Raw genomic sequence first — 27,313 nt, 5'->3', positions numbered from 1 at the left:
TTAGGTATACTATGCTGGATTTTCCTAGTAATGCCTCTCAATCATCATTTATGACCCACTAGAAGTGAGTGGCGGTGTTTCTATCTGCAGAGACTCTGCCCTCTGCCTGTTTTGCCTTTTATTCTGCTGTGTGCAGGACTTTCCTGGGCACAGTGCGTAGGTGAGCTCATCCGAGAGGAAGCTACAAAAATCGAAGACACACAGCCGAAAAAACCCTGCAACAATAGCGAGGCAAAACGCCAAGTGGACAGAGCTGAGGTTGGCTTTCACTGGCGATACTGATTACAAGCAGTTCCTGCATGTTATACCTTCAAGCCGAGCTCAGACCAAAGATTCAGGACGTAGCGAAACTGTTTTAGAGCGTTGCAGAGAAAAGTTGCAGTAGGTGTGAACTGGCCGATCTGAGCTCGACGCAAGCCAGCTGATGGTGTCACCTGCAACTCCGCCAATCAAATTGCCGGCAGATGGTTTTAGAACGTAAAGCACGTCACTTGTTTCTTTAGCCAATCAGCTTATGGTGAAGCCAGCTGGTCAAGTCAAAATGACCACAGACGGTGTGTTTGTTTGCTGCAGCAGGTGCTCTGTCCCTGCTGAGCCCTCTGTTTCCGCCCTCATGGTGTGCTAGTGTCGGACAGTGGGTCGCTGCTGCTGCCTACTGTGAGTGCTTATGCCACCACACACACACATTCTCGTTGACTGATTAATTGGCCCTGGTTATTCATAATAATGTGGCGTATTTATTATGAATATAGTCCATCTGATGCTCGTTTTGTTTCTGTTTTCCGCTGTTTCACGCAAGTACAGAGAGTTGTTGCATAGCAATGATACACCATCTCATCTAGTTGCATTGGTGTGAACCAGCAGGTTTTTAGAACGTTGCTGAACGGCGCAATGCAAGTAGTTGGCTGTTTCAAGTCATCTCATCGTGAATCATTGGTCTGAACTGGGCTTTAAATGTATTTCATGTTAACACACACAACACTTAATGTATCTTCAAAAAATGTAGATTGCTGTTCATCTTAAAGTCTTTCACAACTGACACTCGTCACCACATCTTACATCTGTTCCCTATCAGCAGGCCCCTAAAGAAGTTTTATAAAAAGTACCAACAGTTGGGGGTTTTTTAATTGACTTTTGCAAGTAGTGGATTTGTGATTCAAAAGAGCTACTCTGAACATTGTGCAGAGGTCATTTTTTAAAGTCTGGCAAACCCAACAGACATCTAACACTGTGATTCCCAGCTTTTGTGCTAGTGATGCATTAATATGAATTCATATCTCCTGGCAACTCCTCATCATACGTTGCATGTTTGTAAGTTGGGAGCACATCGATCGAAGACAGATTCTCTTCTCTCAGATAATTCGGTTTATTTGAATAAAGTCCCAAAAGGCTGAAAAGATAATATTTTCACAAGGCAGGAGCAAAGGCTAGAGAAAAGTCTAAATAATAAACATAGTTTAATATTAAAAATGTTATTGTCCTCTGGGGGGAATAAAATTGTTGCAGCTCTGGAAAGTATTTGGGAAAGGAATCTGGGTGTTTCATCCGAGGAGGAAATATGGGTTTAAATTTGTGGCAATTCTCATACTATGTCAAGGGATTTAAGAATAAGACTGATACAGTTAAAAATCTAACACTGTTACTACTGGACCCTGAGTAGGTTTGTGGGAAATGACAGAGGGGCGAGGGTGCTTGCATGCACTCTAGTTACAGTATGCACCAACATTCAGAACTTCTGGATAAAGATTCACAGCATTATTGTCGATGTTTTAGGTTTGCATTTTGCACCATAACAGACAGCGGGGTTCTGTTGGCGCGACCTCGAGGTATGTAGAAATGGACCCAGACGGCAATAATGACATGGCGGCAGAATGCTCTCAGGAAGTGGAAAGCACCTGGAACACCTGCCTTAAGTACTGGATAACTGAAATGGCAAAGGTTGCTAGGTACGAAAGGATGTCATTTAGGGATTGTAATTGGGCAGAAAAGTATTTGCTGAAGTGGGGAAGCTTTTATAAATGCACAAGAGTAAGGGTGAGGTGGAAGCACTTAAATCACAAGTACTGTCAGGTGGATTGTATGTTTTTATGTTCTTAAAAGTCCCCATCTGTACTGAGGAGTGATGTATTTGCTTATTTTATTTATAAGCCATATTACTAACTGTTGCTTTCCCCTCATGTTCTGGGGGTTAAACCGGGGTAATAGAACTTGAGTTGGTTGTGAGTGTTACCAGGGAACTGGTCGTAAGTATGATGGAATGTACTTTATTTGTTAAAAGAGAAAAGTTTGCCTGTTCCTGGGTCAGCAGGAAGTGAATTATACCTGTCAAATGAGACTCTGACTACCTCCAGATATAGTTTTTGATGACAGGGTCTTAATGCGTCTTGAGTGCACTGACAGGTGAATACATGTCACACTTGTATCCACCTATATGATTCAGTCTGCATGTTCTTGACACTGCAGGTGGAACTACTGGAGAATCCTGAGCATACGAGTCATTAAACCCCACTCAACTTTGGATTGTAACTTATCCACTTAGGCAGCGCGATGTCAGCTCTGTAACCCTGCGACATCACACATGCTCAGAGAGCATGACGTTTCTCAAACTCGGGCTGAGTTGATAGTTGATCTCATGTTGAGTTGCGGAGGGTTTAGTTTGCTGAATGCAGTGACAGCGCGAGGATCATTTTTGGGAGAACATGTGCCTGGCGTTACAACATTTAAATTAATTACCTCAACTCTGAAGCTTTCACTACTATACTGCTATATCCTATGTTACCACCTAACCCTTATTTTAATTGTCCCGCGCATGCACTGCTCTAGTGTTGTAAAAAAAAATACAAATTTATCGATTATCAATTCTCAATGTTTAAAACAGATTTCAATACTCCTTTTCTGCAGTACAGATGCACCTGTACAACCTGTGCTTTCTCGCTGTCTCTTCTCTCCAGCAGCGAGCTGATACACACACACACCGCTGCAGTGCCCCCATGGCCCCACCTCCTCTCACTCTCTGACAGCGCTGTCTTCTCTTCATTTGTCACATTCGCTGCAGTTGCATAAAGGCTTTTGCAGCTCAGCTTTTGAACATGTGCACTACCTCGAGAAAAATACTGTTTTCATTGATGCAAAAAGTTTTAACAATCGTTAATCTTTACGACAGTCACTCTGCTGTTCTCGTTAATAACCAGGAAAAAAGTCATTGTTGTCATCTTACAGCTTGGGTATATTTACTAATAAATACTTTACAATCTATACCCTCAATGTCAAGTTTTTTTCATGGTATCAAAAACGGTATCGTATATTAACATAATATATGTTTTACAGAGCATTCAGGCAGAATTTCAAAGGGAAAAGTTCCCATTCTGAGCAATGCTTCTATAAAGGCTCTTTTTTTAACATAGTTGTAACTTATTTTAGTTAGAGCTTGTTTTAATTTAAGGTTAGTTATTATTTCATTGAGTTAAAGGACAATAATACATTTAAGGTCATTTATGTAGTGTAAAGAAGAAGAAGTTATTCAGAATTTGGATGAAAGTAGTTTGTATTTGTGTTAAGAGACTAAATTACCCACAATCCTTTGCTACCCATAATGCTTTACAAAAAAAGAGGGAAAGGTAATGTTTTGGTTAGCAGAGCAGAGGTTAGCTCATGTCTACAAGCCAAGTTGTACCTACGTTCACAAGCTGGAATGTACCTTTGTTTATGTTTACTAAAGTCACGTTCAGACTCTAAGTAAAGAGCCTCATCTCGTCAAGCTAGACTGAAATACAACACCATACAGTCAGGTCCATAATTATTTGGACAATGATACAGTTGTCATCATTTTGGCTCTGTACACCACCACAATGGGTTTTAAATGAAACAATGAATACCTGCTTAAAGTGCAGACTCTCANGACTGTATGTCAAACGCATCATATAACGCAACGGTGGGAGTCGTCGTACTTGACTCTTCCTCAGCGCATTGCGCAGTAGTAGACGTTATTGGTTGTGAGCAGTTGTGAGGTGGTACTTCTCAGTAGATTGGCTTTGTATTTTATCATTTTCATCGTGGTGAAGTATTGTGTCTGTGCAGGTTGCACAAATTCTGTATTGCCGGGACATTGAGTCCACGGTTTCCCTGACAGGAAAAAAAAACAGAGCTGGCTTTCCTGCCTGAGTGCAGTTTGTGCAGGTGAAGAGACAGGACTTTGATGCGGCATTGGTATGAAAAAACGTGGTCATTTGTGGCGCTCATTTTACACAGGAGGATATATGATGGAGTTCAGGATGGGATTTCGTAGCCAGGACCGTGTGAGGCTTTTAAGGACTGTGTTTCCTTCAGCTGCTTTATCAGCTCCTCCAGCAGCAGCCTCTGATTCTGCCGCCACTGCTAGCATGAGTAAAGTTCACGGTCTTTCAGAGATTCAGTTCGACGAAAACGTGAATTGTGCACGATAAGTCTTGATTCTTAAACGTTTGCTAACTTCCAAATGAGTCTGTGTGATGATTTCAACAGGTGTGGTTAGTTTTTGTTGTTGTGAGGAAGCTTACCTAGCTTGTAAAACCTACTAGCTAATAACAAAGTGATTCACTAGGGGCTCTTTAGGAGCCTAAATACAGTTTTACGTTTGTAAGTTATAAGATAAGGGTATTATTATTATTGTATTGTACCTTTAATTGCCTCTTTTTGACGCTCTAACCAGTAGGGAGAGTTTTTGGATTTGAGAGAATTAATTGCAGTGAAGAGTGGTGCCACACAGTTTTTGGACCTCCTATCATTTGTGTCTTTTGCCCCTTTTTTGGCCTCTTTTTTGTGGATGACTGTGGTTTTGGGAATGGACGATTGTTTCTGTACCATCTTTGAGTTTTGAAGTAAACTGTTGGACTTTGTCGAGTGGTCCGGTGGATTTTTTGCACATGTGGGTTGGGACGAGGTGGATGATTAGGGCGTCAATCTGTGGCTTCACTAATTGGAAATCTATGCAAGAAAACATTCAGAACTGAAGGAGATAACTTGTGTATACTTATTTACAAGTCCAAAACACAATCCAGTGGTTTACCTTACCTCTTTCCCATGACTTCACAACTAAACTGAACTATCTACTACTACTTGTATGTAACTGTAAACTTTAAAGCCACAGTTCACTGGAAACAAAATCACGCTTCAGTAAATTCCACTGCTGTCAAACACTGCTCTGCAAGAAAATGTTTTTATAGTCAGCGTCACTTGAAGTCTTTGTTCAGTGGCACTTTGTGAGACTTGATTTACTGGGTGAGCTATGAAACAGAGAAGTCCCTGCCTGTGTGGACAAAAGTGAAAATCCTCTCTTAACTTTAGGTCTTGTCTCAAAGGAATCTGTGTTGGAAAAGTCGTCATTGTGGTCAAGGAATCAAGTTCTACCTTTCAGGCTAAAAATCGTAAAGAGTTCTAAAGTCCAAACTATTAAATTATATTTTGTTTTTGTATATGTGTGTGTGAGTATGTCTGTGTGTGTGTGCACCTGTAGGTCTGTGAGTGAGTGCAGGTTGTGTTCCACTCACCTTGTCTGCATAGAACGCTTTGACCTCGGCAGTAATGGAATCAAAATCCCCACTGATATAGTCGGGGAGAAAGCTGGATGTAAGGATAGAAAAGAGAGGGTGAGTGACAGAGGGAGAGGGTTAAGATTGCGGGAAGAGACAGAGAGTGTGAGAGCGGAGATAGAAGAGAGAAGGGGAGAGAGGACATCGGGGCATGTGTCAGCTCTTTGATCTGTGCAGCCAGGGAGAGGGAGTGACGCCGCCGGGGGAAGACGGAGAGACATGGAGACTGACAGGGTGATTCTCTGTGGCACTGAGCCTGTCCCTGTCACACACACGCACACACACGGCTGACTGCAGAGATACATAGATTGATGGGAAAGCGCACACACACACACACACACACACACACACACAAGCACGAATGGCAGCATACACAAGCAAATTTAAGTTTATTAGGATGTATCAAACACATAAACAGAGTGAAGTATCTATTGGAAGCAAATACAATCATGAGTCTCTCTCTCACACACACACACACACACACACACACACACACACACCGACAAACAGAGCATGATGTACGCAGTGTTCATCAGATATTGACCTGTTCCATTACACTGACTACATTCTCCAGTAGAGCAGGGGATGGGTTTGATTACCACAGGTCACAGTGCAATCTGATGTTTTGAAACATGTGCACAATCACTACAGTAGGCTGTGCCAGTAAATGGTGAAATAAGGTAACACCAATAAGCCATGTGGCTGTTTTAGGAATGGGTTTATCTATATGGACTACTGATACAGATTAAAGGACACAGAAAAGTAAATCAATGCATACCTGTGTGCTGCAGTACACCGAATATTTTTAAAACAACAATGGCATAAAGACTCAAGTTGCTGTTAACCAAACAATACTGACAATAAAATTCTGACACTATAAGCCAAAATTAAAGGGTCCAGAATCCAAATTGTTTCTGGATTTAAAGGTCCAGTGTGTAGGATTTTGGGGCATCTAACAGCAGAAATGGTATGTAATATTCACAGCTATGTTTCAGCATTATTAAATCACTTGAAATCAACAATTATGATACCGAGTGGGTCCTCTCCCACAGAGTCCGCCAGTTGTTTTGCGGTAGCCCAGAAAGGACAGATCAAACACTGGGGGTGGGAATCACCAGAGGATCGACGATACAATACATGACTTCAACGGGACTACAACGAACTACAACGGGTCGTGCACCGGTGACATCATAGGTGATAGAAACATGGGATTTTGACTGGCGGCAGAGCTCTTCACACACACAAAGTGTAAATAAAAACAAATCAGTTGAGTCTTTCCCCTTCGGATGAAATGGCCAGTCAGGCTACATGCTACAGAGAGAGTTTAAGAAGTCCTGATCGCCTTTGGTACGACGAGAAAGTGAAAATGATAGGAGGTGTGTGCCCTTTTCAGCTGCCAGCCTCTGTGTGGACGAATGACCCTGTCAATTCATTCATTCAATTCATGTCCTGTCGATTCATTACTTAACATTCATTAGAATTAATTTCTTGGCCTTGCCCATAACTCCCGGTTATATAGATTTTCCGCCATTTTGAATTTTTTGAAAAATATTAAAATCGATCTCGTCCTAGGAAGTTTGACCGATCTGCATGAAACTCGGTGAACATAATCTAGGGACCAATATCTAAAGTTCCCTCTTGGCAAAAGTTGGAAAACTTACTAAAACTGAGCTTCTATAAGGCAATGAATATTGTGGAGGGCATGGCTCATCACATAAAGGTGTATAACATCTCAAGGGTTTCACCGATCACCACGCAACTTTGTAGGCATATGACCACACATAATCTGAGGGGACCCCTCCATTATTGACCCCATCAGACAAAATGGGGGCGCTAGAGAGCTAATTTCTTATCTAGGCCTAACCGCCATATGGATTTTTACTAAACTTGGTAGATATGTAGAACAGGACGCCTCAAGGTGACTGGAGAAATTTAACTCTAATTGGCAGCTGGGTGGCGCTATAACAACAGAAAAATGCTTAAAAATGGCTAAAATGCAACCGATCGCTGTGGCTCCCCCTGTGGACCAATGGGTTTTTTTTCTTTCTAATTTTTGGTATAACTAAGTCATGGTATGGTATGCTGTACATAATCACGGAAACTGTCAGTGTGTCATTCTGTCAGTCAGTCATTCTGTCTGGATGACTGACTGACAGGATCTGGATCGAATATTGGCCCCGATATCATCAAAATAGATGGATCGGGTATCGGAAAATGCAACCTATACCTGAGGCGATCCTTTCCCTTTAAATCTATTGCGACGCGAGCTACGTCTTACGTCATGGAGCAAAGGACAGACTCTGCTGTGTGGAGGTATTTCACACTATTTCAACTGCTGTTGCACAATTGTTTATTTTGGTTAAAAATAAATAGTTCATCATTGCATTAATCTGTTTCATCTTGTTTAATTTTATCTTAGGAAAGAACTGTGTAGTCATCAATGCCTGATGCCTCTAGTCTTTTCTGTTTCACAAGTAAAGGTATGTAGCTTTTTAGGTCAACCATGGTATTGGATCAGTATCGGGTATCGGCTGATACTCAAAGCCACAGCATCGGGATCGGTATCAAAACTGAAAAAGATGGATCAGTGCATCTCTATATTAAACACTGACTACAGATAGGACCATTCACATTTTCGTGTCAGCCACCATAGCTCTCCTTCACACTTGGCACACTGGAGAAGTTTCAGTTCTGCAACGTTACTGCTAAATGCCACTAAATCCTACACACTGACTGGACCATTAAAAATAAATTTTTCTAGAGGATCAAGTGGGTTAAAAGCTGATTTTCTTTTGGATTTTATGTTCTGTGCATCCAACGCATGTTGTGTTTCCTGCTGAAGGAAGATGCTGATCATGAGTTTATACACTGACAGCTCAATAATGAAAAGTGAAGAGGAAAACTGGGAGATTATGCCCCATAGTCCCTTTATATATCTAAAAAAGAAGCAATAAAAGGTTAAGATTTGGTTATAGGTCTGCATTTCAGCCATTTTAAATTATTAAAATAACAATTCCTGATTTTTATTTTTTATTTTTCATAAAAGCCCTAAGAATACAGCATGTATTAATGCTGACAGCTATTTTCAGCTAGTATGGATGAAACGAGTGTTTGTCAGCTTCCATGGTTACAGAAACAGACGCGTGCTGGAGGATGCAAATGAAACTGGACTGCTAAATTTGACAGTTGTCTACTTACATAAAGCTGCTGTACATGCACATTATTTGTATCACCAAACTACTTTCCTGTGGTTTATGACTCACTATGCCTCACAGATAGCAGGCGCAATGATCACAAAATGAAGTAATACAGAATATTAGTTGTTAACTACATAAACCTGGGAGAAATACAATGTTAATACATGCAATTAAGAGGATTACAACGGAAAATTAAACTGGGCAGGAGGTTTGGGAATATATGTGCATGCAGGCGTTGCGCTCTGAATACAAATTTCCCTATGCATTTCATTCATCCAAATACAACTGTGTTTTGAGGCAGCGTGCATTCCCAGGGTGTGGAAATTAACAAGACTGTAGCAGATATCAGGGAAAACAACCAAAAATCTTCCAGCCACTACTGAGTAGAACATTCCTGTCAGAGAGAGACAGATAGCTCTCTGTTTATTCCATTTATGTGTGTGTGTGAGTTTATGTGCGAGGAGCAGGACCACGCAGGGATGCGGTTGCCACTATCTAGAGGCATTAACAGGTCTGACATTACGATTTCATGGTTGGTTGGGTGGTGTGTTTGCTTGTGTGTGTATGCATGTATGTGTGTGTGTGCTCCCCAGCAAGAGGCGAAAGCGGTGTTCCGGTCGGTTGAAGAAAGAGATACAGAAGGATTATTCCCCTCCCTCCTCAGTGTTTCCATTTACACCAACAAGATACAGCAAGACAAACAGCACAGCAATTGTATGCAATCTGCTGCCACACACACACACACACACACACGGAAACACACACAGCATGCGTACAGACAATCAAGCACCACCCTACCTGAGCTGGACAAAAAATATGATCCAGGTAAAAACTTTCCTTGTCCACACAAACACACTCACACAATATGCACAAACATCTGCAAAATAAGCACATTCACACGAGCACATGCACACACTCCCCGCCTTCTAATACGGGACGCCACAATTGCATCTCCATTCAGAAATAACCTTCATGTGACAGATGGGACGAGACGTGACACTCGGCCCGATCACAGCTTAACACACACACGTCACGTACACACACATTCCTGCACACACACATCCCATTGCGACCTGCGCGCATGACTCCGTCAGCGGATAGTAATTGACCAGGCGAGATTCTAGATTCTGTATATGTGTCTGCGTGCGTGAGCGTAAATGCTGTTTACGTGTGTGTTTGTGTGTCCGCGTGCCGTGTGTCTGACAGTCTTCACTTCCACATTAATATTAACTGACACTTTAATTTGGATGGGAAATAGAGCATTTTACCGCCAGTTTGTCTGAGTGCCGGGTGGCAGGGATGGCTGTGTGACCTTTGCCTGTGTTTGCGTGTGTGTGTTTGTCTATCAACCCGCTTGTGTGCCCCTCTCTCTGCATCCTCTTTGCCTGCTTTCTTTTTCTCCTCCTCTCCCCGCCGACCCACACCTCTCCTTCACACGCTGCTTTTTCCTTTACACCCTCTTCCAATCTCGTCTCATTTCCGCCCTGCAATACTTACCGTTCCATATAACTGAAGCAATTTCCTTCAATGTAACCACTTCATTAAGGTACAAATAAACATTTTCATCCACTGTCTTACACTTTCTTCATCTCTACGTCTGTCTGTTTCCGTCAAACTGAGCCCGAGGCCATCCTTCCATATGACCACTTAATTACAACAAAATGTTTTGTTTATATTCACTTGCTCCCCCATATCTTTCATCATCTCCTGGATCACAGCACGACAGACACTCTACTGGTCCTCTCATCACTTGAGGAGATGCAGCTCTGATTACTCCTCTCATCCCTCCCATCTCCCAATCAGAGGAGGAGAGCCAGTGAAGGGGTGGAGGAATTATTTTGGATGACATCATTAACGACCCATATACATAAACAAGCCAAAGCAAAGCACTTTGACATGTTCAGCTCTCTCGTATGAACACTGACATCCACAGAGACAAACTCTTGGCTTATGACGAGATTTATAACAAGATATGTCTTGTTAAATTTTGTGGGTGCATGTGCTTGAGAATATTGGTTGATTGCATGTGTTTATAGGGGACTGTCCTCATCAGGAAAACAAATTTATGAGTCATTTATCCAAATGCAACCTCCTGTGGTCATGACTTTCCTCTCCAAGAAGAAAAAGTTAGAAGTGGGCACGGTGCCACAAACCTCTTAGGGAAGATTGGGGTGGATGGTAGATTAGATTTGTGTCTGACTTGGCACTGGAAGCCACAGCATTCTGTCATTGCTGATCTCTTTTAAATGTGGTCATGATGGTTTCTAATCTAACCAAGTAGTTTTTGCTGCATGAACTTAAAGTCCCCCTCCTTCACTCAAAAATGGGATTTTATTCTGTTTATGACCCCTGACCTTCACTATACTGCCTTGGATCTCTGCAAAGTTTGTCACTAGAGAGGGGTTTTCACACTCTACTGAAGAAGGATGTCTGAGGACTTACCTAAAACCTGAGTTTCAAACGTACACCAGGCAAGCTAGATTAGGTGCTAAGGCTGAGCGATATGGACAAAAATTCAGGCTAAATGGTGATACACGATATATATCTCGGTATTTGGTAAAAGTTGTTTTCCATGGCCTTTCAAATGACTCTAGTGCTGCAAAATGAATTAAATATTTTATTTATTTTGGCTATATTTGGCACACAGCATCACCAGAGAGGCCGAGGGAGGGAAGGAGAGAGAAACACATGTTATATATGTCTTGTGTATGAAACATCTGTGTTGTCTTTGCTTTTTTTTTTTCTGTCGCCTGACACACAATAGAAGAAGAATTGCGATGCGCTATGATCCACCTCACACAAAAAGTAGCAAACAAATGTTTACCTGGCACAATCAAGCTGCTGTGTCTCCCACACATGCAGCGCAGCGCTGAACTGCATGTGTGCTATTGCGGTAATTTCATTCATTTCACAGACTGATTTAGCGTAGCACGTGCAACACATAGACTGATGTTGCACTGCAGACTAATTAACAGACATTAAACAGAGGAGCAGCTCTGTGTCTCTCTGAATGTTGCTGGAGAACTTGTGAGTGAGTGAGTGAGTGAGTGAGTGAGTGAGTGAGTGAGTGAGTGAGTGAGTGGGGCGGAGCTGTGCAGAGAGTGTGAGAGAGAAGAGATGCACACTGGTATGCACTATGTAATGTGACTTGACACTATATCAATACAAACAGTATTGTCTAAATCTATATCTGACTTGAAAATATACCAATATATCATACACAGTCTTTATATTGCTTGTTAGGTACCTCATGAATAAAAGAGCCAATCGCTGTTTAATATGAGAAAGACGAAATGACTGAGGAACAGACTCCGACACAACACCGGTGAAGAAACCCAAAACCTCCAGCGCAGAGTGGACTTGTCAGAGAGCAAGAGTTTGTGTTAGCATAGTGAAAGTTTTGACAGCAAACATGGTAGAGTGCAGTTTTTTGGATGTAAACCAAACCCTGGAGCTTCTATCTAACATCTACCAAAAAACCCCATCATGGCAGATACTTGTCTAGGTTTCACAACAACCTGGTCTCCCTCCCAAGTCGTGGAAATCCGGCACTTGGGCAGTGACTTGCAGCATCAGACACTGACGAAAAAAGCTGTCCTCTGAAGTCAGCATGATGCGCGACCAGTCGCTGTTATAGTTTAAAGGCGCTGTATCTAAGAATGTGGCCAAAACGGTTACTGCACTCAAATTCAAAATACTGCCGCGAGTCGTGTCCGCCCCCCCTCCCCTACAGATTCGAGGTTGCTGGACAGCGGCACGCTGGAGACTGATTTGTTTGCCCACGGACAGCTGCCGTGGCAGGGCCGCGTCGCCTTGTCCTTGATCTTCGGTTTTCCAGCGGACCGTTCGAGCAAGTCCGGCTTCTCTGCTGCTAACGCTGCTGCCGGGATACAGCTCATGAGGAGCCGGCTGCTAATGCTATGTACCTGGACAAAGCTAATGCTGCTTGCCGTGCTGCTGTAGCTCAGTCGTAACCGTAACTGATGCTGAGACTCTACTGACTGTGTGACTGGTAGGCGGCGGTGGGTGGCGCAACAGGCCAAAACACAAATTCAAAACATAAACATGATTTGCGGACCATAAAATATTTTTTTAAATGCGAATATTCTGGCTGTACTATTGTTGTCGGTGAGATCAGTATGTTATATGAACATTATTCCTTAGTCTCTGTGACATATTAGGAGGATTTTACGACTATTTGCTTTAGATTTCTTACATATAGCTCCTTTAACTGCGCTTGGTGGTGTCAGGGGGAAACCCAGTGGGACAAGAACAAAGGTTACGGCAGTGAAAGTCCAAGTAGAGCAGCAAGAGTAGTGGTTGATGTGTCCAGCAAACACCTATCTTCACCTGGGAGAGCGGTGTTCATACCCCATAAGATTGTAAAGCCAAACCCTTTTCTTTTTTCCAAAAACCTTACTACCTGCTTTTGTTGCCTGAACCCAACCATGAGTGTTAGCTGTTGGAGGAAAAAAAAATGTAAATCCGAGGAGTTGTACTGACGTAGTGCATTTATTTTGAAAGAGACTGTATGTAAACGGTAAATTTCCTGTGAAAACGGAAGTGTATTTTCAAAGAAGACAATGCATGTAACAGGCAGGACTTGACATGGTGTCCCAGCGCTTAAACCAACGCACCCAGGGTACCTTTGACGTCATATCTGGACGTGGAAAGTCCACGACCAAATGTCGATATGTGCTGTTCACAAACATTAATGCTTTGTCAGCCTCTGAAAGTTAGCCTACAAGCTAACAAGCAAAAAACAACATAAACAAAAGATGCTAACTACACTTAGTTCTCTGATACATCTGCTAGTCGCCAATTTTGGTACACAACAGACTCCTCATCTGACTCTGGGTCTGACTGAAGCTCAAACATGTAGGGCTAAATCTCTCTGATGTTTTCTCTAATGCTAACGTTGATGCACACTGCTCTTTCATCAGTCAACCTAGCGCAAGCAACGCTGGAGAAAACAGAAAGCGTAAGGTGAAACTTACCGAAAGGAAAGTTCTCAATAAGGGAGATGTAGTAGATATGCTTCCAGACCCTTTTCTGAGTATTTTTAATTATTATGTGGGAAAGCCACGTTAAATAAAGAATTAGTAAAGTACTAATGTTTTTCTTACTTAGAAATGTGTCTGGAGAGGGCATTTAACCAAACCTCGACCAAAGGGTTCAAGTCATAAAGGTTATATTGGAAAGCACCGACAAATGACCTATTTTGTTGATTTGTAAGTTCGTCGATGCGAGCTGTAAGTGGTTTATAAAAGTCTGGTTTCATAATAGAGCAGTACAGCAAAGGTAGGCATGAAAACCAACCAATCAGTGTTAGCAGAGCTCTTATTATCCCACTGCTGCAAAGATTCTAATTAGTAAGACCTCAAGGCACATGAGTGAGCTTGCCTGCATGCTAATGTACATGTGTCTTTAACATGCTTATCTTAATCAGTATTAAAACACTTAAAACACCCCTGGCTGTCAATGGTGGGTGGTATGATTGTGTATAACTGTGAAAACATGTATGTGCGTCACCTGGATTTGTTCATCCAACAGTTATACAGTGATTTGTGATCTGACAGTGTCTAATCCCAAAGTTAATCAGCACGATGCCCATAGGCTGTCAGACTAATAACCAGACGTAGTCATAATTCCACACACTCGTTATCCCCAAAACACACACACACACACTTACTTTATTAACTCTCAGAATTACTCTTAGGGCTACTAGGTGTGCCAGAGAGAAGGGGGGAGGAATAATTGCGATTTTAATTAACCTTAGTTGTTACAATTCTAATAGGATATACTTAACAAAAACTAATGAAAGCACAACACACATTATGTAAAAACAAAAGTGCAAAGCTCTCACGATACAGGGTGAGGCCCAGTTCCCCATGCTCATCAACTCAACTCAGCATGTCAATTTCCAACAAAGAGCAATAAACACAGAGGGAACTTTTTAATCAGCCTATAACAAGCAAACTTCACTTGGAGTGTAGCAACATAGTAAGTACAGTGATAAAATATCAGGGCTAGAAAAAGCAGAGGAAAATTAATTTGAGGTTTTTGCTGAAGTGGATTTGACAACAAAGAACGAAATAAAATTAGTAACTAATTATTGCAGATTAAGAACTGGAAGTCACTGCTAACAGAACAAACCTACCATTACATATTAGACAAATTATACCCAAAGAACCACGAGAAGATGCACCAAAGAAAGTATAAATTAAACAAGGCACTTTTGTAAAAATGATTCAGCATATTGCTTTGCTTCATGTTGAGTGTGAAATGGAAAAAAAAGCTCATTACTAACAGCGCTGAAAGCAATTAGGAGGAAGGAGCCGTTTCTTACCAGACATCAGCTGGTCCACGAGTCTCTGAAAACCCCTGCCTGGTTTCATTTGTGGTGTAATCCTCTTAATTGTTGGCCTGTGACCCTGTTTTCAGGTCACGCAATTCTCAATATCCCAGCAGTTAAACAGCTCCCAAGCTGTGTGAATTTGACTGCAGCATATTTGAAAGGGGCTTTGAATGGATTTTCTAATGAGAATGATTCATTTGAAACCTTGATACCTAACGAATATCAGCCTTAGAAATCTTGGCTGACCCCATCTGCATATCAAGTCAACTCACACAGGGTCCTGCCCACAACGCTAAGAGATACTGACCTAATTAAAACACTTTAATCATCACACATAGTTGTTGGCCCGTCTGATGAGCATAAAAAATAAAAACGTGTGAGATGTGAATGAGGAAACATGAAATGACAGACAAACTGAAAGGGCGACTGTCGGAGATATCTCTTTGGCACTAAGTCTTATAAAATAAGTAGTCTCGCGCTTGACAACTTCATTTGCAGAGTCTGACAGCATTATCTGCTCCGAACCAAAATGCATGCACAATCACATGCTGACACAACCGTGCTCTGAAAATCTCTTCCACATATACAAATGCTTAGTGAAACACGGACAGACTTGCACGTCTCCTTCTTTCAGTAACGCTACAGACCCTACAGCTGCAAATTTTATCAACTCTGCTTGTGTACAATTACCTCCGCCCACATGCCCCCCTCCCCATTCATCCATCTCTTGACTTCTTATCCTCAGAGGATTTGATTAGATGCACAATTAGACTAAATGCTATTTTCATTTAGAAATGGGGAAGATACAGGGTTGGATTTACAGGCGAGCCTCAGGGTCTCATCTCTGACGAAAGAGCCCGAGCTCCCATGAGAGCAATTGTAGTGCAAGTTTGGTGATAATAATACTGTAATTTATCAATTCATTTCATGAGGTAAAAGGCTTTAAATTGCTATTGGTTGCTCAGTGGTCATGGCGGAAAGCTTGTTTTGAATATCAGTGTTTGTATTGTGAGTGTGAGCAGCTATGTGCATTCCTTTGACTGATGAGTTATGTTGATAGAGTTAAATCATTTACTGATAATAATGCATATTGCACAAGCTATAATACAGAGCAGCTGTGTTCTATGACTGTGTGTAGACAGGGCAGTGGATGAAGATAAAAAGAGAAACTGTGTTGTATTGTCATATATCAGTAATGTCTCAACCCACAGTACAAAATGTGTAACATGTTTGACAAATGGTGGCAGATTCAATACAGCCCATAAACTTCAGGTCAGTGCACTTTTCACAATGACCTTGTTGAGACTCATCTGAGATTCATCTGAGCTTCAGCTGCTACTGGTACCTAAAGCCCTGTTTCCACCAAACACTTTCGGTATGGTACCTTCGGAACCAAAAGTAACCCTTCAGACATGGTACCTAGACCCTAGTGTTTCTACTGCAAGCAGTACTCTTACATGTGGGCGGGGTTGTTGTCACTCACTGCTCCGTCCAGCACTCACTGTATTTCCTCATTACCAGTGACCAGTTTATCGTCCCCAGAATTGGCTGCACACCGACATCTTCAGAACAAAACAGAACAGGCTGCAGTGAGAGTCTCTCTCCATGGGATATTTAAAAATAGCAGGTTTGTGCATTTAGTCCTTCTCAGGCAAGCTCAGGGGTTTAGTGTTGCCAGAGCCCACAGGAACGACGCTCCACGATGGTTTTTTTTCTCCAAGTGAGGATTAGAATATACGTAGTTCACATAATCTGGTCGAAATTAACATAGCCAATATATATTTTTAAACTTTGAAGATTCACTTATTACTAAAAGTCTGTGTCATCCAAGTTATATAGTTTACTAATGTAAAATTGAACAGTGGATACAAAACCAGCCACAACTCAGCCCTGAGCAGAGTGACCGTCCTCTGTTGACCAATCAACAGACTGCAGTGTTCACAGCTCCACCTTTTAGTACCAGATCCGTGTGCTAGGTACCCCAACGGAGGGGGGAACAAAAATGGGGACTGTACAGAACAATTCCATTGGTACCATCCACAACTTTTCACAGTGGAAGCGGAAACTGAACCGTACCAAACTGCTCGGTGGAAACAGGGCTTTTGAGTACCAGCACTAACTGGATGAGGATTCCTTTGGTTAGTTTGTGCTTAAAACTCAGCTCTCTGCTGGATGATTGTGCCAGTTTATCAATTTCAAACTAGAGGTCTAAGATTAAATGTGCAGTACATGTGTACTGACTGCATGTCAGTAATGAATACTGCTTCTCGCCAGGTGCTAACATAGTATAGCTTCAGACAGACTTTTTGCATTTAACGTCTGTGGACAGCTGCGAACCTGTACTGGTTGTATGGGTCTTCTTCGGGGTGCAAGTGGACGTCTGCATAGGGGTCTGTGAAGACCCTTGCAAGTGTTTGCAGATGACGACAATTGTTTCAAACATAAAAGTAACGCACACCAAGAATAATAAGGTGCTGATCACTGGCAATAAACTTGATTGTGGAAAACCAGTGTCGCACACTCTGGCTCCACATGCATTTCTTTTGATGACGTTTCGACCTTTGGACCCTCTTCAAGATCAACAAGCTTGTTTTTCTACGATCAAGATAACGACAATTGTGTCACAAGGATCAAAGCAGAACCTCACGGACGTAGAAACTATGAATTGGCCTTAAGAATCAGAGAGAAGAGAGAGAAAGACAAAGTAAAAGATAACATTTAAATTTGGGATAAAAGCATGCATGGATGAGCAACCGTTACCCAGGCACAATTCAGGAGACTTCGAGCAATTGCATGCCGGCACGTAATAGTAGCACTTGAGATTCAATACCAGGAAAAGAACAAATAAGTGACCCAGATTTCTAAGAACTGAGCAACTGCTTGAATGGAGTGATCAAGTGCATACACGTCAGCCACGTGCTGTATATCATCAAAGAACAGAATACTCTGTACACAGACAGGAGCATACATTAATGTCAACAAACACAATAGGAAAAACTAATAATAGAAAATAAATGATGTATGGTGAGTGTATGTTTCTGCCACTTACTTTTACATAAACTGCGAGAGATCACTCACATCAAAAAAGATGCAAAAGCATTTGAATGGATCCAAGTTCCATCTAGATATTTTATAAAAATATAACTATGTACTGTTTATCTTCTAACACAACACACAGTGAAGTTGAATCATTGTCACTTGACTCATCATGAGAAGCAGAAAGCCTTAGCCTGACGTGCCTCCTCCTCTCTTCATCCCTAATGACTACCATTAAGGCTGTTTTGACAGAAAATTACGTGGCACCTTTCTTTTAACTGTAGGAGGCCGTCCACCCACTCTGTTCTTGTGGCAGAGCAGAGGGCTGTAGACGTTGACCGGAAACTTTATTATCCTCATTATTTTCTGATGGAAATACACATTCACAGGCAGTCACGGACACATACAAACGCGCGTCACCCCATTTACTAAGGCCATTGCTTTTTCAGAGAGGTTTGCCATCATTTACATTTCAAAGAAAACCTTAAAAAATATTCTAACACTATAAATTTCAATTCTGGTCTGTCCTCCAAAACACCACCTGAGGCACAGATTCCCTGCAGGCAAATGAATTGCCTTGATTTTCTCAACAAATCTGACATAACTTACATCTTCACCAGCACAAATGCAGTGAATGTGGTCAAAGTGATGTCAGCGCACAGACGGCGGAGCACTTTTGCTGGGTTCTCGTTTGGATCTTAAAAGCCGAAGTGTTCTCCCTGCAGTGAGGAGGCACGATTTGTCAGCATTACTTGCAGAAGTTTGGGGGTGGGGGACCGATCCTTTCATGAGTCTGCTGATGTGTAAGCTAAAGTTTTGATGTGGGACCTCTCAGCCGGCTCTGCTTTGCATGTCTACGACAAACAAGATAGCCCAGTTTTGATATTTGGAACTGAAGTTTATCACTGTGATATCTGGGGTGGAAAAATGTCCCAGTAACGATTTCATTTGTACATAATTTGGGAAAATGTGAGAGCCCTAAGATGTACGCCCACACACAGACACAGAAACTTGCAAATGCAAAACAACATACACAGACCCACAGACGGGCAAATCTCTGCTCAGCTATCGACTACAGTATGTCCTTATCTTGGATCTAAAACAATATTTCTCTAGCAGTTGGTTGTTTTCATCTTCTGATTGTTCTTCTCTGTCTGCATCTCTCTCATACCTCCTTCTATTTGATTAGGTGTTGCTGCTTTTGTGTGTTTCCAGTGCTCATAAAGCTTTGATTGATCACTTGCATCTCCACCTCCCTTCTTCCCTTCGTCTCCCTCTCTGTAGTCCATTAGTTATGGTAATGTTAGGTTAAAGACATCTTAACTTGCTGGTGATTGATTTACACATCCCAACCTGTAAACATTCCCTTCTTCTTTTTTTTTATTTTATTTATTTTTTTATTATTATTAGCTATTTTCTCCTCCCGTCTCCACCCTTCCTGTGTAATGTATAACTTTCCAGGCCTGATGTTGTTTGGTTTGGGAGCAGTCAAGCTAAAAGGGAGGCCTGGCTGTCAGCTCGGCTGTACAGGCTGTTGACAGAGCTCGGACTGGAGGGTCAGAAAATGAATCTGCTGTGTCACACAAACAGACAGAAGCATGAGCGATGCCTCTGCCAGCAGGCCAAACATGCTCGATCTCACATTCTAAGACAGATATATATGACTGGTTTCATTTTGAGAATAAAATGAAAAAGTACATGTACATTCCCGCAGAAACACAGAACACATTCGTGTTTGTCCTACTGTAATAGTGAGGACTCTTTCATCTCCAACAACTCTCCTCGATCACATCTAGAAGCATAACCAAATATCTGAAGAGAATTGCTGTTGGTGTTCATTTTGTCAACGAAAAATTTTGACGATGAGTATTTGTTGAAGCCGTTTTACTTCATGACTAAACTGCAACAACAGTGTAAATGGAAAAAAACATTGACAACAAAAACTACAGCAAAAATCAGTTCATTACTCCCTGACGAGTAAAGACAAAAGACAAAATAGTCGGCTCTGTTTGGGCGCACAACCTAAGTTAGATCACATTAGCCATCTCAAAGCATTGGCTGTTTTCCTTATTAACCAGTCACAATAGCAATTAGCTTGCATTGCTCCGGTGACATATTGTTAAATCAAATCAAAAGTTTTTATAGCACATTAAAAACAACCGCTGTTGACCAAAGTGCTGTACAAATTGGAATAATCACACACAAACATAGAGCAATATAACAGGTACACAAATATAAAACAGAATAACACCAGTAAGAACAATTACATACGTAAATACAGGATAGATTACTAAAATATTAAAACCATTAAGAGCAACCAAAGGCCATTAAAAATATGTACATTTTCAGATTTGTCTTGAAAGTGTCAATGGAGGGGGAGCACTTGATTGAGAGTGGAAGGATATTCCAAAGCTTTGGAGCAGCTACTGCAAAGGCACAATCTCTCTTACCCACTAGACTCGATCGTAGGACAGTTAAGAGAAACTGTTCTGAAGATCTAAGAGGTTGGGAGCTCGGCAATGTCCTGGGGTGTCTGCCCATGAATGGCTTTAAGAACAAATAAAACCACCTTATAATCAATCCTGTATTTGATAATTGTTCAATTTAAAAGAGCCGATCTTCCTCATGGAGTAACATCTACTTCTTCTGCGAGGATTTGTGATTTCTTACAACTCATTTGGCAAACATTTAACATAATTTGGTATGAACTTAAAGGAAATGACTAGAGATGTACCGATACCACTTTTTCCTTCCCGATACCGATTCCGATCCCTGAACCGTAGGTATCTGCCGATACCGAGTACCAATCCGATACCAGCGCGTAAAATAAAAATGGCTGGGATATGAACTGTTGTATGTCTCAACTCCTAAAACTCTATGTAAAATATTAAGAAATAAATACATAATAGTAGAATGCCATAAAACTTTTTTTTAATTATTATCCAGTGTTGACACAGATCAAGACACAGGTTAAAGTGCAGCCACACAATTTGGTAAAAAAAGACATTTTAAAGGCTACAGTAGAATGCTTTTTAAACTCCGCTCCGTTTCCATTTCGTTTGCCTGTAGCATGCGTATGCGTAATGACGTGAGGCATTACGTGGTATCGGATTGGTCATAGGCTGTACTCGCAGATACCGTATTTTAGGCAGTATCGGAGGCATTTACGATACTGGTATCAGTACAACTCTAGAAATGACCACTTTAGAATGAAAATACAGACAGTACTTACTCAACCTCATGCCGACAAGAAGTCCAGTGTTGTTTTTTAATCCACAAAACTCATTCGGGGTATTGGAGGATAACAGCTAGCCGGATTTTTCCATACACTTAAAGTGCATGGAACCCATGTCCAAAATCATTTTGAAAATGTAATAAAACTCCGCTAATGCATTTCAGAAACATCAGAACGGCTCGTCTGTCGTAATCCAAGTGCCCTGAAGCCGCGGCATGCAAAATTGACTTGAAAAAACTTAATTTACTCCACTTTTATAGCATCATTTCTGACCGTGGTCAGTTAGCCCGCAGGCGTGCTGTGTTTACATGGCAACTTGCCCGAGACTCGACTTGTTCTCGAGTCTCGCGAGTAAGCGACTAAGACTAAAACTAAATCTAAAATTCTTGTCAATATTAATGCTGGATCCTATGAACAAATGGTTATTAAATCAAAATAAACAAACAACTTATATTTCTGTTTTTGTTTTGTTTTTATAATTTCTGCATCATGCTACTTAGGAATGGACTGTGAGCACCAAGACTGAACTTTCTCTATCTCTCTTTTTTCTTTCTTTCTTTTTGTGAAACTTAACTTTCGATACTTTTAAACATTATTAAAGTAGTGCTGTTTTTGTGAAGTTGTTTTACAACAGTAGCATTGGTTTATTGACCATTCAGACTACACCATCTACACCACTGTGTGGGCGGTGTTACAATAAACACACATGAATTAATCAATGTGAAAGGTTTTTATCAAGTAAACTTGATCAACATTGACTGCAAAGTATGGAGAGGGTCTCCAACCACAGTGGTGTGTTTTTACCGCATCTGCTCAGTCAGCCATACACATTCATATAATAACACACACTACATTAGTTTAAAAAAAAAATATTCAAGGTTTTCAGCTATAAGTTTGTGTCCTCACCTCAAGGACAAGAATAAGTTTGCCTGCTGAAAAAGTGTAAATGGGCCTAGATGACGTCCCTCTGCGAAATTGTCCTCACCTCACATGTCTACAACCTAAAATGGTTGTTACCACGATAGAATTGCAAGAGCATGTACACAGACAGACATAACATCACATTCACACCCCGACAAAATACACACTCACGCTCACACTCTGGGTGTTAATGCGAAAGCCTCAACACTTCAGGGACACCTTGGACCCCAGATCCATCTCTGTCCTGACAGCAGTCCTCCATTAGCCGCACACACACAAAAATATGGTTGCAGAGAGCACACATACGGTACTTTCTCACACAATGCTAATACATAAAAAGGGTGCATTTTCTCACCTGAAACACACAAAGTCATGCACATGCAACCAAACACAGAGGTGCTGAATGCACAATAAAGTGCTGCTCAAAAACAAACACGATGCTCTTAAATAAACAGTGTGCACATAGTCAATTTGACCATCTCTCTCCCAAACATTCCCACACAACAACACACACAGAGGAGGACATGAGAGAAAACACAAATTAACTAATGCAAATGTCAACACAATGCAGCCTCACCTGTCTCTAACTCCAGCAGTGATGTTATAAAGGTGATTGGCAGCTCCATCAGCACAAGCCCTCAGGAGAGCTAAAGAAAGATAGACAGAGAGATATGTTAGCCTGTGTAACCGAGGGCAATTAGTTTCAAATGAATTGTGCACCTTGCATTCACTAAAGACACATTTCTGCCTTTTAAAATATAACCAAGTTACTGTCAAACTCGTGTAACCACAGTGGCACTCTGTCGGCAGTTGAGAGACGCCTCTCTCAACTCGCTGTCAACTCAGAGAGAAGTGCGCATGGTGTGTTTTGTATGAATAATAAAACGGATGATTTGATTTTCATTGCTGTCACCAACTGTTATGAATATAAAGGTAATTATTTGCAAAGGCTAAATTTTTGTTCCTTTTTATTTCTAAATGGGTGAAATCATAACCGCTTTGGTGAAAGCAATTGCATACAATGGATGAAAAACAAATAAGTAGAACACTGTTGCTCACCCACAGTCTTAAATCAGATTTAAGGCTGCTGACCTGGCATGACAACAAACCATGTACACGTCTCTCCTAGCTGACAGCAAGTAGGAGACAAAAGCACTCAAGTTCAAATGGAAAAAGTAAACTACTGTCACTTCTACTTCAACGAGAGAGTTTGTGCTTGGACAAAAAAAGTATACAGTCTTTGTTAAAACCTCTTTCAAATGGCTGTTACAAATGAAAAAGTTACTCTGCCAGAGAGAGGTGGTAACAGTGAAGAAATACTTAGCGGAAGAGAAGTGTAGTGGATATCTACAGTAATCTGCAAAAACTATCTCCCAAAGGATTAAATGATGAGATACCCTGGCATGTCATGCTATAATGGATTTGGGGATCTCAAAAGACCAATTATGATACTTGACATAAAAATATACAATGTTGATCATTTCAAATGATTTATGAAAGCTGCAAGGGCGATTAGTTAATTCATAAGGTCTTAATTTTTTTGTAAATAATCTTGTAAATAGTCGTTATTGTGTAAGGAGATTGTGTAAGTTTTTCCTATGTTTTCCTTGTTCTCTTGCTCTTTCGTTTGTGGGATATGTGACATGTGGTGCACAGACTGTTGTCAATCATTGAGAAACACCCATGGCTTTTTAATTCCCTCACACCTGTGCACACCTGTGAAATGGTTGGGGCAGTTTCTATTGTTTCTAGTGTTGGAAATAATGGTGTTAAACACTCTTGACAAAGGTCCAGGAGGACCGAAACATTAGTGTTACCAATGAATTGTGAAGCTGAGCAAGAGCAGTGTCTAGGATTTTCTGTTCAAAGATTCAAGTGATATTTTGTGAGGGGGCCTTGACGGCGCCACTGGCCATGCACATGTGAGTTGTCAACGGTGACAACGTGTGTGTCGGCTTCGACGAGTGTACCAAGTGCAGCACGATGCTGGTATATGACAGCAAAAAGATGGGGACCTCGACACTTAAGAGGCACATGAGGAAGGCTTGCCATGGAAAAGAAAGACGAGAGTCAGTCTTCAATGTCCACGTTCGTATCCTTAAAAAAACATGTCGGGTATAAACCGGGCTCGGGCTTGTAATCACAGTTAAAGGGACGGGCCAGGCAGAACATGCACAGGCTCGGGTGGGGTCGGGCTGGATTTTTTGAGCCCGATCTAAGCTCTAGTGCAAATTCCTTTCTTCAAACGATGTAATTGGAAAAATGAAAGGGAAATTTCCTTTTTTCGAAGGACAAGTGCCTCAAAAAGTTGTGGTCAAGCCCAAAATTTACTGCACTGCCCAAAAGACTCAAGGGAACACTGTTAGGTACCCAGATGAAATCCTCAGAGTGATAGTCAGACCTTACGCTGGTGCAGTGGGCCCTGGGTTCCTCCTGGTGGGGGACAATGCTCAGCCTCATGTAGCCAGAGTACGTGGGCAGATCCTGGATGACGAAGGCATTGATGCCAATGACTGGCCCGCTCGTTGCCCTGATGTAAATCTAACTGAGCACCTATGGGATGTTATGTATCGCTGCAACTGATGCCGCCAAGTACCGCCACAGACTGTCCAGGAGCTCACTGATGCCCTGATCCAGGTCTGGTAAGAGATCCCCCAGGACACCATCCCTAGACTCATCAGGAGCATGCCCAGATGCTGCCTGGAGTGCATACAGGCATGCAGGGGCTGTAATTTTGAATCCAGCCCTCAGTGGGTTGATGATTTTGGTTTCCACTGACCGTGATTACGTCATTTTGTTCTCAACAAATTACACAATGTACATCAGTAAAGATTTTCAACTTGAATAATTTGTTCATCAAGATCTGATGTGTCATTTAAGTGTTCCCTTAATATTTTGGGGGCAGTGTATTTCTATGTTCCTCTCTGGGTGCACAACCTTAGTCTAGTCTAACATGTAATTTTCTCCACACACTTAACACATCACTTGACCTTACCAAAAAAAAAAATAACTCATCACATTCACAAAGCCTGACCACAGACATAAAACACAGCTAATGATTAGTTCTGCAGGAGTGGGGTACAAACAAAAAAAGACATTAGAATTCTTGACACTGTCCATTGTAAACTAAATTAAGAATTGTGACCTGCCATTTATGAGTGCAACTTGTACTGTGTGCGAGGGTTTTCAGCCTGCTGTTTGCAGCAGCCATACTACACATGTGATATTTTTCCAGTGCTGCTCCTGATAAATACAGTGCGTGATCTCTATGTATCCTGTGGTGCAGTTTCATTTCAAAAGGAGTCCAAGGTTTTAGTGAGGACACCTACAGCTCCTGTAGCCTGCTGGCTTGATTCTTAAAGGCAACATAAACGCCGAACAATGCAATGCAATGATGTTTTCTAGAGATGGGAACTAATGAGATTTTATTGATAACAATGCCATTTACAGCTGCATATTGCTGGTGTTTCCATCCGCTCCTGAAATGATCCTTTTACAGACATTACAAGCAGCACTGTATTCATCTTTCTTCCAGACATGAAACCACGCTGTGGGCTGTTTTTTCCTCTCTGCCATGAGTGCTTGTTGCAAGTTTCCAGCAGCGTAAACAACATGAGTTTGACGTCATTATTTTGCAATATGTAACTGTAAGAAAAGCACGCCAGCCTTGATATATAAGAAGAGTGATAAGCTCAGCTCGCATACAGTTCCAGTGGATCAGACAATTTGGAACCAGTTCTCAGCTGGAACCAGTTTTCAATTCTCATCCTGAACTTATTCTATGAGACACTTTTTGTGTGAGAATCGTGCCATATAAAAGATGAGTGCTCAAGGAGAGATTCTGTTGCTTTACACGTCTTGGCTGTCAGAGCACTGAGTGCATAAGAACAGACTTATAGAAAAGGGAAAAATATAACAACAATGCGCAATTCAAACCCCGTACTAGTTTGAAGACAAACATCAGCAACGCTGAGTCTTTTGTTAAAAAAACCTTGACATTACTTCAATCACTGCAAAGATGTAAACAGTGTGAATAAGGTCAAAATTAGTTAGAAATAAACTACTTTTCAGCCATAGAAAACACAACAAATGACACACTGCACAGACAAGTAAATTTGATTTGACCCTTTGAAAGCAAAGTAAGTGAAAGAGCACTCATCTTTTTGATATTTGCCATTTTTAAAATGGTATTCAAGTTGCACACAATTAGATGCAAACTATTTGCAAATGTATGCTCTTTCATGGCCTCCATTCTATTCAAATTGAACAGGCAGCCTATTTTTTAACAGCCCTTTTCTGTTTGGGGCTGTTGTGGTGCACACAGGGGAAAAACTTCAAAGTATCAGCTATAGTTTTCTGTTTTCACCTCGTCTGAAATTAACTAAAGCTTGCACCAAAGAGACGGCCAACTGTTGTACACGTGTTTTCTGTCTCACTGGCTGTTTTCCCTCCAAATGTCCATTCCCCAAACCCATCCCTGAGAGACAGAAATACAACAGGATACAATGTGAAGAACAAGCCCCGGACACAGTTGTTTATTACACATATGACCTCTGCAAGCACGCACAATGTCCCGCAAAATTATTTGTACTTGAGCAGTATTTTTTTACTGTATGTATGTTTGCTGCTGTAACTGTCCTGTACTGTACAATTATGTCTCACTGTGCTCTATTTATTTGTTTACTGGTGAATGCAAGTCTTGGTCTAGGGCAACAGGGATTACAAGAAGACCTCGTTCAAAGGTACCATGTGATGGTCTAGTAAAGGTTGTGGTTACATTCAGAGTTTCTAACTAAAATGCATTTTGTGCATCCTTGAAGCCAAACAAACATGTTTAAAGGCCACGCACACTTTGAGTAAACCCACACAGGTGATTTTATTTTTGTTGCCTGATTAGGCCTCTTCTCTTGCGTGGGTTGGCTTGATATACCACTAAAGGTTAGTCAACCAGAAACGTCATTAGCCGGCAAGGTTTCATTGGTTGCTAAGCTGCAAGAAA

The 27,313-nt window shown here is 41.4% G+C and overlaps 1 protein-coding gene across 3 annotated transcripts in view; it reads right to left on the bottom strand.

The window, feature by feature from the left end:
• The window catches only part of tpk1 (thiamin pyrophosphokinase 1), a 102,924-nt gene that overhangs the window by 50,299 nt on the left and 25,312 nt on the right, over positions 1-27,313 (bottom strand). For all 3 annotated transcript variants that reach the window (XM_050057263.1, XM_050057264.1, XM_050057262.1), the window contains exons 4-5: positions 22,892-22,961; positions 5,526-5,598 (exon numbers count right to left, since the gene is read on the bottom strand). In XM_050057263.1, coding sequence (XP_049913220.1) covers positions 5,526-5,598; positions 22,892-22,961 — 143 coding nt within the window. The remainder of the gene's footprint in view (positions 1-5,525; positions 5,599-22,891; positions 22,962-27,313) is intronic.

This window comes from Epinephelus moara, chromosome 11 (genome assembly GCF_006386435.1).
Source record: "Epinephelus moara isolate mb chromosome 11, YSFRI_EMoa_1.0, whole genome shotgun sequence".
NCBI classification, from domain to species: Eukaryota; Metazoa; Chordata; class Actinopteri; order Perciformes; family Serranidae; genus Epinephelus; species Epinephelus moara.
The sequence above is the reverse complement of the archived record's forward strand: the minus strand, read 5'-3'. Positions and strand labels throughout refer to the sequence as shown.